The sequence below is a fragment of the Nothoprocta perdicaria genome, unplaced genomic scaffold, assembly GCF_003342845.1.
Source record: "Nothoprocta perdicaria isolate Ctin4 unplaced genomic scaffold, notPer1 scaffold_9, whole genome shotgun sequence".
Taxonomy (NCBI): Eukaryota; Metazoa; Chordata; class Aves; order Tinamiformes; family Tinamidae; genus Nothoprocta; species Nothoprocta perdicaria.
This window is the reverse complement of record NW_020456198.1, coordinates 9132072-9146023: the sequence shown is the minus strand read 5'-3', so window position 1 is coordinate 9146023 and position 13952 is coordinate 9132072. Positions and strand designations below refer to the sequence as shown.

Sequence of the window (13952 nt, the reverse complement as noted above, 5' to 3'; positions counted from 1 at the left end):
GGGCACGCGACAACGCGCCTGCGCGCGGAGAGCCTGGAGATCGTCACGTGGCCACAGACGCCTGCGGAAGGGCAATGCCGGAAGTGGAGGAGCGGGCGGGAGGAGGGTTGCCATGGCAGCGGGAGGGCGCTGAGCTCCGCCCCCCGCTCCGGTGGCGGCGGGACGACGCCGCGGGTGGTGATGACAGCAGGCGGTGACGTCACGCGGTGGTGGCGGGAACGCGGCGGGCGCCGCGATGGAGGCCGCGATGGATACGGCGGCGCATCCCGATCCCGGCCCCGACCCTGATCCCAACGCCGACCCCGGCCCCGATCCCAACACCCAATCCAACCCCGATCCCAACGCCGACCCCGATCCCGGCCCCGGTTGCGGCGGCGCCCCACGCGGGTGGGAGAGGATCGTGACGCAGCGGCGCTCCGGGAAAACGGCGGGAAAATACGACGTGTGTTTTGTGAGGTAACGGCAGGGAGGGCCCGGGTCCCGGCAGCCGCCCCCCCTTCCCTAGCAGTGTCAGGACGCGGAGCGCTCGCTCGCAGCCCTTCTCATCCCGCCTCAGAARGCTGCCCACACGTCCTGCCAGCTGCCTCGTGCTGCTGGTTCTTAAATACGGGGTAGCGACTTAAACCAGAGCAATAAGATACAAAGCCATCACTAACCATTCACTTTTCTTTCATGCTACAGTCCTGGAGGGSATAAAATCAGATCAAAAGGTGCGCTGGTGGATTATTTCCATAAAACGGGGGAGACCACTCTGAAAGTTGAAGACTTCGACTTCACTGCACCGTCCCAGGGCGGTGGCCGCCCGCGGGCCAAGAGATGCCGCCCAAAATCTGTGGGGACTGCCCTGCAGAAGGAGGGCTGCCACYCCCACGTGCGGGGCCGCGGCGCGGAGAGCGGCCAAGAAGGCAAAACCCAGGAGCTTCCCACGGGAAGTGAGCCAGAGCCGCTGCAAGGTGCTGCTGGTACAAGCACTTGCGGTAGCAAAGATTTCAACGTGAAGGAAAGAAAACCAGAGGCCTGTCTGAAAAATGAAAGTAGAGAGACAGCCAGAAAAAGCGCTTGGAATATGAGAACTAGAAGGAGCTCAGAAAAGAGATATCCAGATAATACCCAACCCAAAAGACAGAGAAAAGTACGTAATAAGCAAGAAACTAATTGCGTTCAAAACAAGAAATTCTGTAGAAAGGACATATGTGCTTCTAACAGTCAAGGGGTAGGTGACCCAAATGCAGACCCTGTGAAYGCAGAAGAACGAAAAGCTCTTTTAATGGCAGAATTCCTGATTTCTGGATCCCGGTCAGAAAGTCAGCTAGGTACAGTCACAGCTCACTTGGAAAAGGAGGAGCCGAGGGACATGACTRAGCTGGAACATGCAGAGAAAGGTTTTGCTGACTCATCTTCCCCAAAATCTGAGGAGACTGATGAACTGGAAACAGGGAAAGAGACAGGTCAAGTAAATCCGGATAACATGATTTTTAATTCCAGCACTGAAACAAATGCAAACAGTTTGCAGCCTTGTGACAAGAAAGTCTTTACAGAAGTTAAAAAGCTGCAAGGTATATATGAATTTTTAAGTGGAGTGTTATTTTAACTTTGTGCTGGCATATGCCTGAACTTCAGTGGAAAAGTGTTCTGTTTCAGAAGGAGGAGCTTTGTACTTGGACAAATTTCATCCATCCGGGTGGAATAATCTATATGTGCTCTCGTGGGCATCTGTCTCATTTCTTTATCCTACAGCACTTAATATAGATCTCTTCACAAGTGGAACTTAACTATTGGTCTCTTCAGCTTTATGATATAAGGATCATTATCATCCTTACATTAGCTCTTCTAACACTGCTGCACCACTGGTCAGTTATTGAATAATGAAACAGGCTAATTTTAGATCATTTCCCATGATAGTTGTTTGTGGAGAGCACTTAAACCTTGACTGAGGCTGACTATGTTCCTCAGGCTGTGGCAAAGTAATGGTTTCTCTTAAGAAAATACTTGATACAACTGAAGTAACTGAAATACAGGTATTAGGGTGAATCCAAAGTATATTTACATTCTGCACACCTACTAGAAATCCTTGTATCCCCATCACAGCATAAAGAGGAAATAGTATATGAATCCTTAAAAAAGCAAAATACTTGTTTTTGTCTTTTTAATTGTGGCAGAAATAATGCTGATGTATTATTTCTTTACAGAAGAATCTATTCCACGAACACAAGTGGAAAAGAGGAAAACAAGTCCATATTTTTCAAGTAAATACTGCAAAGAAGGTATAATATTCTTTAGAGAGGGGGAAAAAAAAGTCTTATGCAGGGAGGAATACGATGGCTCAAGATCAAGTAATGTTATGGAAARTCTCTTGCAGTTTAGGCTGGCTTAACTAGAGCCATGCTCTGTGGCATCAGAGCTGGGTTTACCACAGGGTTCTGATCTCGTCCCATTTTAAACCTTGGTGGTTCATATCTTCCAAACAACCACTATATATCAGAGGAGTCAGCAGCTCTTTGGGTTTGGGGAAGGTTCTTGACAGACCATCAAGGTCATTATCTGCCAAGGGGAAAAAGAAATGTACCCTGTGGCTACTGCTGTATTTGCAGAAGACAGTGAGGATAGGGCCCCCTTCTCCAAAAATATGTATACCATACATGCATTGAAACACAGTGTGACACATACAGGCAGCCTTTGCCCTTATTGTAGACTGTGCCAGGGACACAGCCCCTTGCAGTTCTGTAGAAGAGAGTGATGAACTGGCAGTGCTCCAGCRCATTCACTGCCTGCACAATCTGCTCTGAAAGTTCCACTTGCTTTTTCTTTTAAATCTATCCTTTCCYGTCACATAATTTTCCCCTATGTGTGCAGCTCCAAGCCCACCTAGAAGGAAGGCCTTGAGAAAATGGACTCCTCCACGTTCTCCTTTTAACTTGGTCCAAGAAACTCTTTTCCACGATCCATGGAAACTTCTCATTGCAACCATATTTCTCAATAAGACTTCAGGTAAAGAGTGATAAAATTCCGTATTGTGTACATATTCAGGTGCTGCTGTCATATGGGCAAAAGAACCACTGCCAAAATTATGACATTAATGAAAGATTAAATACCTATTTTTATATATATATAGATATTTATTTATTTATGATAGTCCTAGGCCAGCAAGAGTTTGCTTCAAAAAAACACCACAAAATGACTGCAAAAGAGAACTACCYGTGCAGTTTTCTTTTCACGGTGATTTCTTTGGCTAGGTAAGATGGCAATTCCTGTGCTCTGGGAGTTCCTCAAGAAATATCCTTCTCCTGAAATAACAAGAAATGCAGACTGGRAAGAAATGTCACAGCTGCTCAAACCTCTCGGCCTCTACGAACTCAGAGCGAAAACTATAATCAAGTTCTCAGGTAGATTCTCCATAGTATGATTGTACAATGGTCTAAATTACATTAGCAAAGAAACTGCCTATTTTTCAAACGGTGCTGTGTGGCCTTTTCCTGCAGTAATATTTATTACCATTTTCTTATGCAGCTTTGGGATACATTGGTCTTATGGGTGCAAAGCTGTCCATCCTGTTGCCTTAACTGAAAAAAAAATAATGTACATAATGAGTTCTGCAAGAGACTTTTGTTAAGGAGAATTCTTTGAGTGGGAAAAAAAAAAACGTCTCCAAGACTGACTTAGCATTTTCCAACACTGATAAAATGGCTCAGCTTTGTTTCGTATCAGATGACCTCCAAAAGCCCTTTCCAGCCRATTTTTTCCAGCCATTTTTTTTCTATTGAGTCTATACTGTGATACTTCCTGTACTTCATAGTTACAATAAAAGCATTCCTTTGTGGATTCTGAGGAGAAAGATTTATTCAAAATTCACCCACAGTGATTTGTTTGAAAGATGTTTTGTGACCCCGCAGGGATTCTTCAGCTACTTCAGCGAGGAAATAGCTGTTTTTAATTTAAAATGTTCTATAATAGAGGTTTGGGACAATAACAGAGAGGCAGGATTTTATCTAAATTTGCTTTCTGTGATCCATTTGTCTGTACATAGTGAAATACGTAACTCTGTGTTCTAGATGAGTATCTGACCAAGCAGTGGAGGTACCCCATTGAGCTGCATGGAATTGGAAAATATGGGAATGATTCTTACAGAATCTTCTGTGTCAACGAATGGAAAGAGGTACGTGATGCTGCCCGTCCTTAATCCACGCCAGGGCTTGATTCACGATGTGCTCAAGAAAGCGGCAGTCAGTCCTTCAGCTTCGTTGGCTTTTACAGACATAGTCATTTGGCTTAATCAAAATTATAGTAAATTTTCATCTTCAAATGACTGAAGTTACAGAATGTAGCTTTTAAGAATCTGATCCTGTAAATCAAGACCCAATGTCACCTAGATTTTTAATTTTCTTATTTTTTTCATTTTTTAAAAATTATCTTAATATAGAGGTGAGATTCTCTTCCCTACTTTAGCTAAGAATTGGGTTCCAAATATTTAACATTTAATATTTAAAGCCTGGCATTGCTTCTAAATCTCTCTTCACTGGGTCCTCAGTATCCTGGCTTATTTCACCGCAGAAAATTGTGAGGGGCGGTTAAAGGATCGTTGTGCTGTCTGGTGCCTGACTTTCTTCCCAGTTCGTGGCAGTCCAAGCACGTTTCTCTTTAGTTTATGTATGCAGAGACTTACCTGTGCAGCGTGGGGCATCATACTTCTCTATTACCTGTGAGCTTTACAACAGCTCAGAGCTGGCATGGGAAATGTCTTAGAATATACTATAGAAATYTAAAGTAGTTGAAGTGAAAACACTTTAGTGAATGTTGAATGCCTTAATTGTGTTTCAGGTGCAGCCACAGGATCACAAGCTAAACATATATCATGCATGGCTCTGGGAAAATCGTGAGAAACTAAGTATAGATTGAAGAGAAACGGTACAACCTCATTTACAACCTGCTGTCTCTGTGAAGTGGATATCCTTAAACTGTTGTTCTGATCGTCCACCTCTTAATCTAAATATTCGTGTAACATATCACACTCAGGTAATCATTGTAATAAAATGACATTTAAAAACTTCAAATTTTAAATAAATGTATCAGTATTTTGTAGTGTCTCTTCTTATAAAGCAGCATGCTCTTACCTGAATCTTGTCACCATGAATTACAGGTAACAACAGAACACATACTTTGCATGTTTATCAGCAGCTTTATCACATGGGATTTACTGCTGTTTGCCCTCGCGATATGTGGGAATTTGGGCTCCCACCTGCCTGCCCTGTGGCTGGATGACTCCACTRGAGTAAGGAGCAGCGGGTTCCGTGTTTGCGGTGCGGGGGCCAGAACGATGGTGCCCTTTGCAGCGGTCCCGGCCCCGGCCCCGCCTCGGTGGCGCGCCGAGGCCGCTCTGCCGGGAGAACCGGCCCCGCAGCCGCCCGGGGCCGCCGCTCGGGTCCCGCAGGGGCAGCGCGGCCGCCCGGCGCGCAGCAAATGGCGGCGGCCGCGCCCGCCGGCCAATCAGCGCCGCGTTGCCATGGCACCCATGCCGCGGCCTCCCGCGCCGGCCGCCGCGGCCATAGCGGCAGGGGTAGGGGTAGGAGTGGGATAGGGGTAGGGATAGGGGTAAGGATGGGATAGGGATGGGATTAGGAATGGGAGAGGGGTAAGGATGGGATAGGGGTAGGGGTAGGGGTAGGGGTAGGGATAGCGATGGGATAGGGGTAGGTATAGGGATGGGGTAGGTATAGGGGTAGGGATAGGGGTAGAGATAGGGATAGGTGTAGGGATATTGGTATTGGCATTGGCAGCTAACTCCACAGAGGCAGGGGTATGGATATGGGTATGGATAAAGGGTATGGATATAGGCATTGGCATTGGCAGAGGCAGCTAATTCCGCAGGGATATGGGTATGGGTAGAGGTATTGGCATTGATATTGGCATTGGCAGCTAACTCAGCAGAGGCAGGGGTACGGATATGGCTATGGGTATGGCTATGGGTGTTGGCATTGGCAGGGRCAGCTAAATCAGCAGGGACAGGTCTATAGATATGGGTATGGACATGGCTATGGATAAGGGTATGGATAAGGGTATTGGCACTGGCAGCTACCTCAGCAGAGGCAGGGTGTTGGCATTGGCAGGGACAGCTAAATCAGCAGGGACAGGTCTATAGATATGGGTATGGACATGGCTATGGATAAGGGTATGGATAAGGGTATTGGCACTGGCAGCTACCTCAGCAGAGGCAGGGTTATGGCTATGGGTATGGATATGGGTATGGCTATGGGTATGGCTATGGGTGTTGGCATTGTCAGGGGCAGCCAACCCACCCTCATGGCACACCCCCTCTATGGGGCATCGTCCCTGCAGGGCCCGGCGTGCAGGAGGCCGTGGCCCCGGTGCCAGAGGAGCTGGGCTGCGGGCTCCGATCCGGCGGGACGGWCGGGCCCGGCCGTTGTCCCCTTGTCCCCATTGGCGGCGGCTCGTGCCGGCGGGAGGCTCCTTGGTGCCGCCCCGCRGTGCGACGCCAGCCCGGCCGCCACGGGAGGCATTAGTCACGCCACTGTCAGGGCGCCGCCGGCTCCTTGCTGCTGCCGCAGGGATTATCTCATTTGGGCTTAGAAAGATCTTATGAAATTTTAGTCTTCTTTTTGTTTCTTTTTTTCTTCCTCTAGGATCAAAGTCGGATGTAAAAAGGAATTGCTCCAGCTGAGCTTGACACTAGGTTTTGTAATAAGTGCATCTGTTGTCACTTACACTGCCAGCATGAGCAGCACRGATTTAATTGAGGATTTGACTGATGTGAAGCCAGAACTGGTCTTGGGGCACTGTTTCAAGCAGCAACGGCTGAGAAATATGTATCCACATGTTTTCATTAAGTTGAAAGCAAGTAGGTTTGGGCCACCGCGATCCAGGCGCCGGATTATTTTTGCCCCACCTGTGGCAGGAGCAGCTTCTCCCTTTYCCCAGCCAGCTGCAGCCCTGAATTTCTGTCCCACAACCCTCCCGCAGCCACCTCAGGAGGCAGAGGATAGCCTGTGCTTTCCAAAGATCACCCCCAGGGCAGAAGATGATCCGCAAAAGCTGGAGGCTTGGATTACGGAGAGGATGCAATTTCGGTCTCAGCTGGAAAGCCTTGTGGATGTGAAAAGATGGCTGATGCAGAAGCCTTCCCGCAGCGACCAGGAGGAAAGAGTCTGGAGAAGAGTGCAGGGCGGCAGGAAGGCCGGGGCCCGGCGGCCCCGCGGCGCCGAGAGGGTGCGCGCGGCTCCGGGCTGCAGCGCGGCCGCTGGTGCCGCTGGCTCGGACAAGGGCGATGCCAGCGCTGTCTTCCCGTGTCTTTCAGTGCCTGCCGCCGGGGAGCAGCCAGACAGGGTGCCACGGGAGCGCGCCCCTCATCCGTGCGCCGTATCCGCAGGCTCTCGTCACGCTGCAAAACCTTCTGCACAAGCACAGCTTCAAGATGGTGGACCTGTTCAGGAAGGCCGATGTCTATAGGGGGAAGATCTCCAGGGAAAAGTTCATTAAGGTCATCAAGGAGGTACATAGGGAGCAGAATAGTAACGATCAGCTGCGGCTCTGCCTTATTTTTTCCACATGTAAACCCAGAGCAGTTCCAATGGAGCAGGCGGGAGCTTCCACAAGGAGCGTTTTCTTGGGAATTGCTCCCACAAGTTGTGAAAAGCTTCTGGGGAAGGAGAGGGCAAGGTGTGGAGCAGCTGGATGTAACCTGGAGCGAGTGCCAGGAGGGAGGGAGACCCTCTGTGCCCTGAGCTGCCATCAGCCATCCCGGCGCTGCCACTGAGGCCCCCTCCAGCCCAAGTATGTCCCTTGGGAGGGCACTTGGGCCTGCGCTCGTGCAGCGGCGCTGCGCGGAGCCTCGCTGCGGATCCTGGCTGCGGGGCCGGGAGCTCCTCAGGCACCCGGGCACCAGCCGTCCCCAGGTACAGCCCAGCCCCAAGGGCTTCTCGAAACCCACCAGCTGGARGTTTGTGCCAACGCCGCCAGCTCTGCGCAGGGCAGCGGCGCCCAGGAACACCAGTGAATCCAGACGGGCCCAAGCAAAGCCCATTGACCTTGTGCCCTGCCTGCAAACACAGTTGTGGCAGCAGAGCTCATCCCTCGGGGCTCCCTGGCGAGCCTCAGATTTCTGCTGATTACAGCGTCATTTTTGTTTCGATTACCAGACCAAAGTTCCGGTAAGTGACAAGGATTTGGAGGATGCGATCATCTTCCTGACTTCGTCAAAACAGGGGAATGTTATAAGAAGTGAGGATCTGGTAGAATGTCAAGATCGGTGGCTGGAAATGATGCAAGGGCAGTGCAGAGAGACCCCAACAGGTGAGCGGAGAGCACTGTGATGGGGAGCCCCGTGTGTCCTTCGAAAATGTGTGCGGGACGCGGCCCCTCGGATCATCACTCCATAGCAGCGTGTCGGGAAGGAGACTTTTGTGGGCAGAGCCAAGGAGCCCAGCAGACATGCAGTGCTGCGATCAGCCCCAGTGCAGGACAGAGACATGGCCAAATCTTTCAGCTCTGGCTTAAAATCTGAAACCTGAGGTTGAACATCCTGATAGGATTTTGTTAGGTAGCGTTGATCATCCAGCTGATCAAAACCAGACCTTTCTCCAGCTGTCAGGGGTTGCTGGAAAACACAGATTCAGCAGAGCTGTTTTTCGAGCCTAACCCAGCCCTGGAAGCTTGTCACTGTGTCTGCGTCACCCTAGGCTGCAGTTTTCACTTCTGTGAGATGAGGCGTTTTGCTGCCCTTGTATTCACTGTTTTGCAGATTTAAAATATGTTGTAAGCAAACAAAACACTTCAGAAGACTGTAAACTATGTGAGTAGGCTCTAAGATTCATGTCAGGATCAAAGGGCAAAGGATGTTTTCACACAAAGATCTGAGTCTGCTGGGAGATCAGCTTGCACAAAAGGCAAAATCCATTGTCTTGACTCTCTGCAGGTGCAGATGTTTCTCCCTGCTAGTTACAGTGTTTCTCTGAGGTTTTTATTTGTTTTTGCAATACATCACAGGTGTACAAGCCCAGTCCCCAAAAGCCGCTTACAGAACTGCCACTTACAGAGCCTCTGTGGGGGGAAGAGCCAGAGAAGAGAAGCCTCTCGTTCCCCGCAAGCCCCAAGCACGGTCACGGCTGCTGGAAGTTCCCCCAGGGAACACTGAGCCGGAACGCAGATATGTGAGCTACGATGAAATGGAGGAGATTGGAAAGCGGTTCCGAGACAGGAAGCGGAGGGAGAAGGTACCGTGTGTGTGACCAGAGAACAGGCGCAGCCGGCGCTGGGGGCAGTTGGGCTGCTTAGAGGTCAGCGCAGCTGTACCGAAAAGAGCAGGGGCGGGCTGTGAATGTGAGCTTCTTAACAGCCCTGCGCCCGAGGTGCTGCAGGCCTCTGGGGCACATGGTCTGGCTTCTGTACGCTTTGGCGAGATAAATGCTTTCTATGGGTAAATGGCAAGAAAAAGGTGTTTCATAGGTGATGCAATTGTTATGTCTGGTGATGGAATGTCTCTTTCTGATTGTCTAGTCTGCCTGTCCATCAGAGATGGTTTGTCCCTCAAAATGYTGATGGGCATTTAGATGAGTGTGTGTGAGTATGGGTGCCTTGTCCCTCTGCRTGGTCCTGTTGGCCCTGCAGACACCCCTTGGGGGTGCCCCACTGCTCGGCTGTGGCACCGGCACCCGCGCCGGCAGTGACCTCCCCTCTGCTTGCAGAGCAAGGACACCCCGATAGAATGGAGAGAAAAGTGCCGGCTGGTGCGATCYGGGGACAGGCGTGTCGACGAGCACTGCCTGCCCTCCACTCTAGCGGGCGACATGGCCGAGCTCACGGACCACTATCGCGGGGATTCCTTCATGACCTACCTGAGGAGCTTCAACCTCTGCAAAGAACATCAGATCCACCTCACCAAGGCAGTGCTGCAGAAAGGTAAAGCAAAGACCAGTAGCTTGATGTGAATGCACTAAATCTGACAGACTTGCACCTCTTCCTGAGCCCGGGAACACGGGCTGCTCATGGGGCACGTCTGCAGCCCTCTCTTTTCACTGTCCGCTTCGCCAACAGCCCTGCTGCACCCAGGAGACAAGATCATAAAAGAGGGAGACGACATGCGGAAAATCAGGCAGCCTGGAGGGCCCTACTCGGCAGCAGCCGCCCGTGCGCCGCCCGCCGCGAGCGCATCAGGGCCGGGAGCATCCGGCAAGCGGGCCGGAGAGATGCACAACAGGTTTGTTCCCAGGGAGGGTCAGACCAGTCCCCGCGGCTCCGCGGGGCCACTGTTTGTTCCCTGCTGCACGTGAGGAGCTACCCGTGTGTTGGAGGGAAATACCGGGGTGCTGCAGGGCAGCCGCACTGGCAGTGCCGGGGCAGATTCTGCGCTCGGGGGCACGGGCGCTCCTGCAGTGCAGCCAAGCCGCCGGGTTGCAGCGCTACCTGCGATGCCTGGCAGGAGCACTGCAGACTGCTGGGGTCTAGTTCTGTGCTGCAAACCCATAGAGAGCTACTGGGGTGACAGAACTTCTTACCTAAGAATGTCCTACTCAAGAGTGACCCCACACTGCAGTGCGTAATTTTGTAAATTTGCATTTCTAATGTAAATAATGCCTAATAATGCCTACTATTATGCTGCAAGTAAGTGCGTCTAGCAAGGAAACCTGAACCTTGGTTCACTCTGCTTGACGTGTGGGATACAGCAGGGGCACAGGCCATGCAGAGACACCTGGGCTCAGCCTCAGCTCAAACAAAAGCCCTTCCTAATTCCCATCTCGGAAATACCGGGAAAGGACGAAGGCCGCCTGAGCCTGGAAGCCCTGCCCGCTGCCCCTGCTYTCACTTCAGGCCTTACTGACAGGAGCAGGGACACCACCAGGACTGATCTCTCTGAAACACGTTATCCTCTCTGCTGTTTTCCGTTCTCTTTGGCAGGCAGAGGCGGCGAGGGCGGCGGGCCGGGCGCGTGAGCAGGTCGCACGACAACAACTTCTGGCCGGGGCAGCTGCTGGACAAGCTGCGGCTCTTCCTGCCGGCGCCGCCGGGCCGGGCGCTCGCCCTCTTCAGCTACGTGGGCCGCCCGGGGCCCGGCTGCCTCGGCGGGCCGGCCGCCCCGCGCCCGGGTGCAGGCCCGGGCCGCCCCTCAGCGCCGGCGCAATAAACGTGTGGGCAGCGCCGCTCCGCGCCCGCGCAGCGGGGCCGCCCACGGCAGCCTGGCGCAGCTGCCCGCGGGGTGCCCGTGTCCCCGGCGGGGCGCGGCGGTTCCCGGGGGTGCCCGTGTGCCTCCGTGTCCTCCCCGTGCCCCCGCTGTCCCCACCGCTCCCGGTGTCCCCCCGTGTCCCCGCTGTCCAGGCCGCTCCCGGTGTCCCCCCGTGCCCCCCGTGTCCCCGCCGCTCCCGGTGTCCCCCCGTGCCCCCCGTGTCCCCGCTGTCCCGGCCGCTCCCGGTGCCCCCCGTGTCCCGCCGTGTCCCCGCTGTCCCGGGCGCTCCTCCCCGCCGCTGGGGGCGCTGCCGGCCGGCCCCGCCCCGCGCTCCCGGCGTGCCCCGCGCGCGACGCCGCCCTCCCTCTCTCGCTCTCTCTCGGCGCGGCGGCCGCAGCGGCGGGTCGCGGAGCCGGTGANGCGCGCGGCGCCGCCCTCCCTTCCTCCCTCCCTCTCGGCGCGGCGGCCGCAGCGGCGGGTTGCGGAGCCGGTGAGTCCCATCCGGCGCCATCCGCGGCCATCCGCCCCTCCCGGCGGGAGGGACAGGGCGGGGGCGGTCACGGTCACGGTCACCGCGCGGGGGGCTCGGCGGCGGCGGGAGCGGGGGTGTCCCTCGGGCGGCGCGGCCCGGCTCGGCGCGTCGCGTCGCGTCCCCTCCCGGATCGCATCTGGGGAGCTGCCCGTGCTCGCCCAGCATCGGAAGCGGGAGGCAGAGGCGGCAGGGAGCCCATTCCGCCGCGGCCGCCGTGGCCCCGCGCGGAAGACCAACCTGCGACAGGCGCCGCGGCGCCGCGCAGGCGCCATGCCCGCCCTCAGGCCGCTCGTCAAGCCGCGCATCGTCAAGAAGAGGACCAAGAAGTTCATCCGGCACCAGTCCGACCGCTATGTCAAGATCAAGGTGAGCAGGGCCGGGCGGGCGGCGCGGGGCTCCGCTCCGGCGCGCGGCCCTCGCCCCGCCGCCTCCTAAACCCTCTGTGCGCTGCAGCGCAACTGGCGCAAGCCGAGGGGCATCGACAACAGAGTCCGCCGGCGCTTCAAGGGGCAGATCCTGATGCCCAACATCGGTTACGGGAGCAACAAGAAGACCAAGCACATGCTGCCCACAGGCTTCAGGAAGTTCCTGGTGCACAACGTCAAGGAGCTCGAGGTGCTCATGATGAGCAACAAGTGAGTTCCCGCGCTGCTGGGCGCTGCGGCTGAGGCGCTGCCCTCCCTGGGCTGGGCGCCGCCGGCCTTGGCAGCGTGGAGCCCCGAGGGGCAGGGCTGCTGCGGGGCCGGCAGCACGGGGCTGCATCGCAGGACGGGACGGGCGGTTGGTCTCCGCTGAGGGGAGCGGGCGAGGGGCGGCCCYGGGCCCTTCCCACAGCCATCGCACTTGCGCACCGGCTCGCACCGCTCCCTGGAGCGCCGGCCGCAGCATCTCGCGTCCCTCTGCACTGACACAGCACCCACACGGTCCCTGTGCCTGTAGCGCTTGCTTCTCTGAAATGGGAGTGAGGAGAGTGATGTTCTGGGGGAGATGTCCTGAAAAATGCCCTGAGGTCTAYCCATGTGTGTGAAACAGAGGCGCTGCTGCAGCGGGGTCGGGAACGGGGCGCACAGGTCCTGGTGTCGCTTGAAGCAGGCGCTCGCACAGCGCTGCATCCCGGGCTCGTGCCTGATGTGCACCCTGCTCCCGCAGGTCCTACTGCGCCGAGATCGCGCACAACGTGTCCTCCAAGAACCGCAAGGTGATCGTGGAGAGAGCCGCCCAGCTTGCCATCAAGATCACCAACCCCAACGCCAGGTTACGCAGCGAGGAGAACGAGTAAAGGCTTCCTGCAGTGGGGTGTATTTAATAAAGAGTGAAACCAAAGTGCAGTGAGTAGTTCTGACTCGCCCAAGGCAGGGCTGCTCTTGTGCCCCTTCCTGCCCACGGCTCCGCTGGTGGCCGCTGGTCCCGCGGTCACTGCTCTGGTGCCATCTCATTCCCCGCTGAGGCTGCACTCTTGGCCCAGGAGCCGCTGCTCCCGTTCAGCTCTGCTTCCTTCAGGAGGCTCCCATTAGCCTTAACTATAGGGAGCGGGACTGGGCCTGAACCGCGTGGAGGAGCTGATCACAGGGAGGAAAGTCCTGGTGCGTAAGGAAAGGCTGGAGCCTCTGCTGTTCCCTTGTGTGTYGGCCTTGGCACCAACAGCTAATTCCCCTGTGACCATAATGAATTTGGAACTGTGCACAGCTGCATAAGTACACTTTTATTTCCTTGGATACCACTCAAACAGCACGGAGGCTCTTTCACACTGCATTATAGTTTTCACATCAACCACTCTGTCAAAAAGGGAGAAAAAAGAAAGCTTAGTACAAATCCAYGGCTCCAAGAGGGGTGTCATGGCAGCCTCAGTCTCTAGTTTGCTCTTTGTTACATTCCCTGGTTTCTGTTAAAGGCTCKTCCTATGCAAAGCAGAACTGGAACAAGGCAGCCCCTCAGGGCAAGTTTCCGAATGCTGCAAGCGCCAGTGGCCTTTGCCTGCTCTGGTGCTGGGCGCTAGCGCACCGAACAGCCGCCGAGCTGRAAACGCAGCTGCTTCTTCCTCTGATGCCGGAGGCTCCGGGCTTTGGCACATACGGGAGCGCGGGCACTGGTCACACAGGGCACCCTGGAGCTGCTCTGAGCGGCTCTGCCCCTGCCCGAGGAKCAAGGGGAGCATGTTGGGGAGGATCCCTTTGGGAAGACAGCTGATTGAGGTATTGGCACAGTTAAAACTGTAATAACGGCAGTCAAGCGTGATAGTTCTGTGTCACCAAA

General features: G+C 54.7%; 3 protein-coding genes across 4 annotated transcripts; all 3 read left to right on the top strand.

Annotated features, from left to right (window-relative positions):
* Nucleotides 1-247: 247 nt before the first annotated feature.
* Nucleotides 248-5050, top strand: MBD4 (methyl-CpG binding domain 4, DNA glycosylase). The gene is made up of 7 exons (XM_026052641.1): nucleotides 248-456; nucleotides 682-1556; nucleotides 2190-2264; nucleotides 2854-2988; nucleotides 3234-3383; nucleotides 4050-4153; nucleotides 4816-5050. Exons 1-7 carry the CDS (start codon nucleotides 248-250, stop codon nucleotides 4891-4893), a joined length of 1626 nt encoding a protein of 541 aa, XP_025908426.1. The 3' UTR covers nucleotides 4894-5050.
* Nucleotides 5051-6147: 1097 nt separating this feature from the next.
* EFCAB12 (EF-hand calcium binding domain 12) lies at nucleotides 6148-11128 on the top strand. The gene is made up of 9 exons (XM_026052640.1): nucleotides 6148-6247; nucleotides 6636-6649; nucleotides 6973-7218; nucleotides 7307-7501; nucleotides 8148-8301; nucleotides 8995-9221; nucleotides 9681-9906; nucleotides 10042-10204; nucleotides 10903-11128. The coding sequence occupies exons 1-9, from the start codon at nucleotides 6148-6150 to the stop codon at nucleotides 11126-11128; spliced, it is 1551 nt and encodes a 516-aa protein (XP_025908425.1).
* Nucleotides 11129-11562: 434 nt separating this feature from the next.
* On the top strand, nucleotides 11563-13020 carry RPL32 (ribosomal protein L32). Of its 2 annotated transcripts, none has more exons than XM_026052565.1 (4): nucleotides 11563-11582; nucleotides 11965-12065; nucleotides 12153-12334; nucleotides 12849-13020. In XM_026052565.1, exons 2-4 carry the CDS (start codon nucleotides 11970-11972, stop codon nucleotides 12976-12978), a joined length of 408 nt encoding a protein of 135 aa, XP_025908350.1. In that variant the 5' UTR covers nucleotides 11563-11582; nucleotides 11965-11969; the 3' UTR covers nucleotides 12979-13020. The 2 variants fall into 2 exon arrangements, with proteins under 2 accessions (XP_025908350.1, XP_025908351.1); XM_026052566.1 differs by lacking the exon at nucleotides 11563-11582 and adding an exon at nucleotides 11639-11657.
* Nucleotides 13021-13952: the final 932 nt, after the last annotated feature.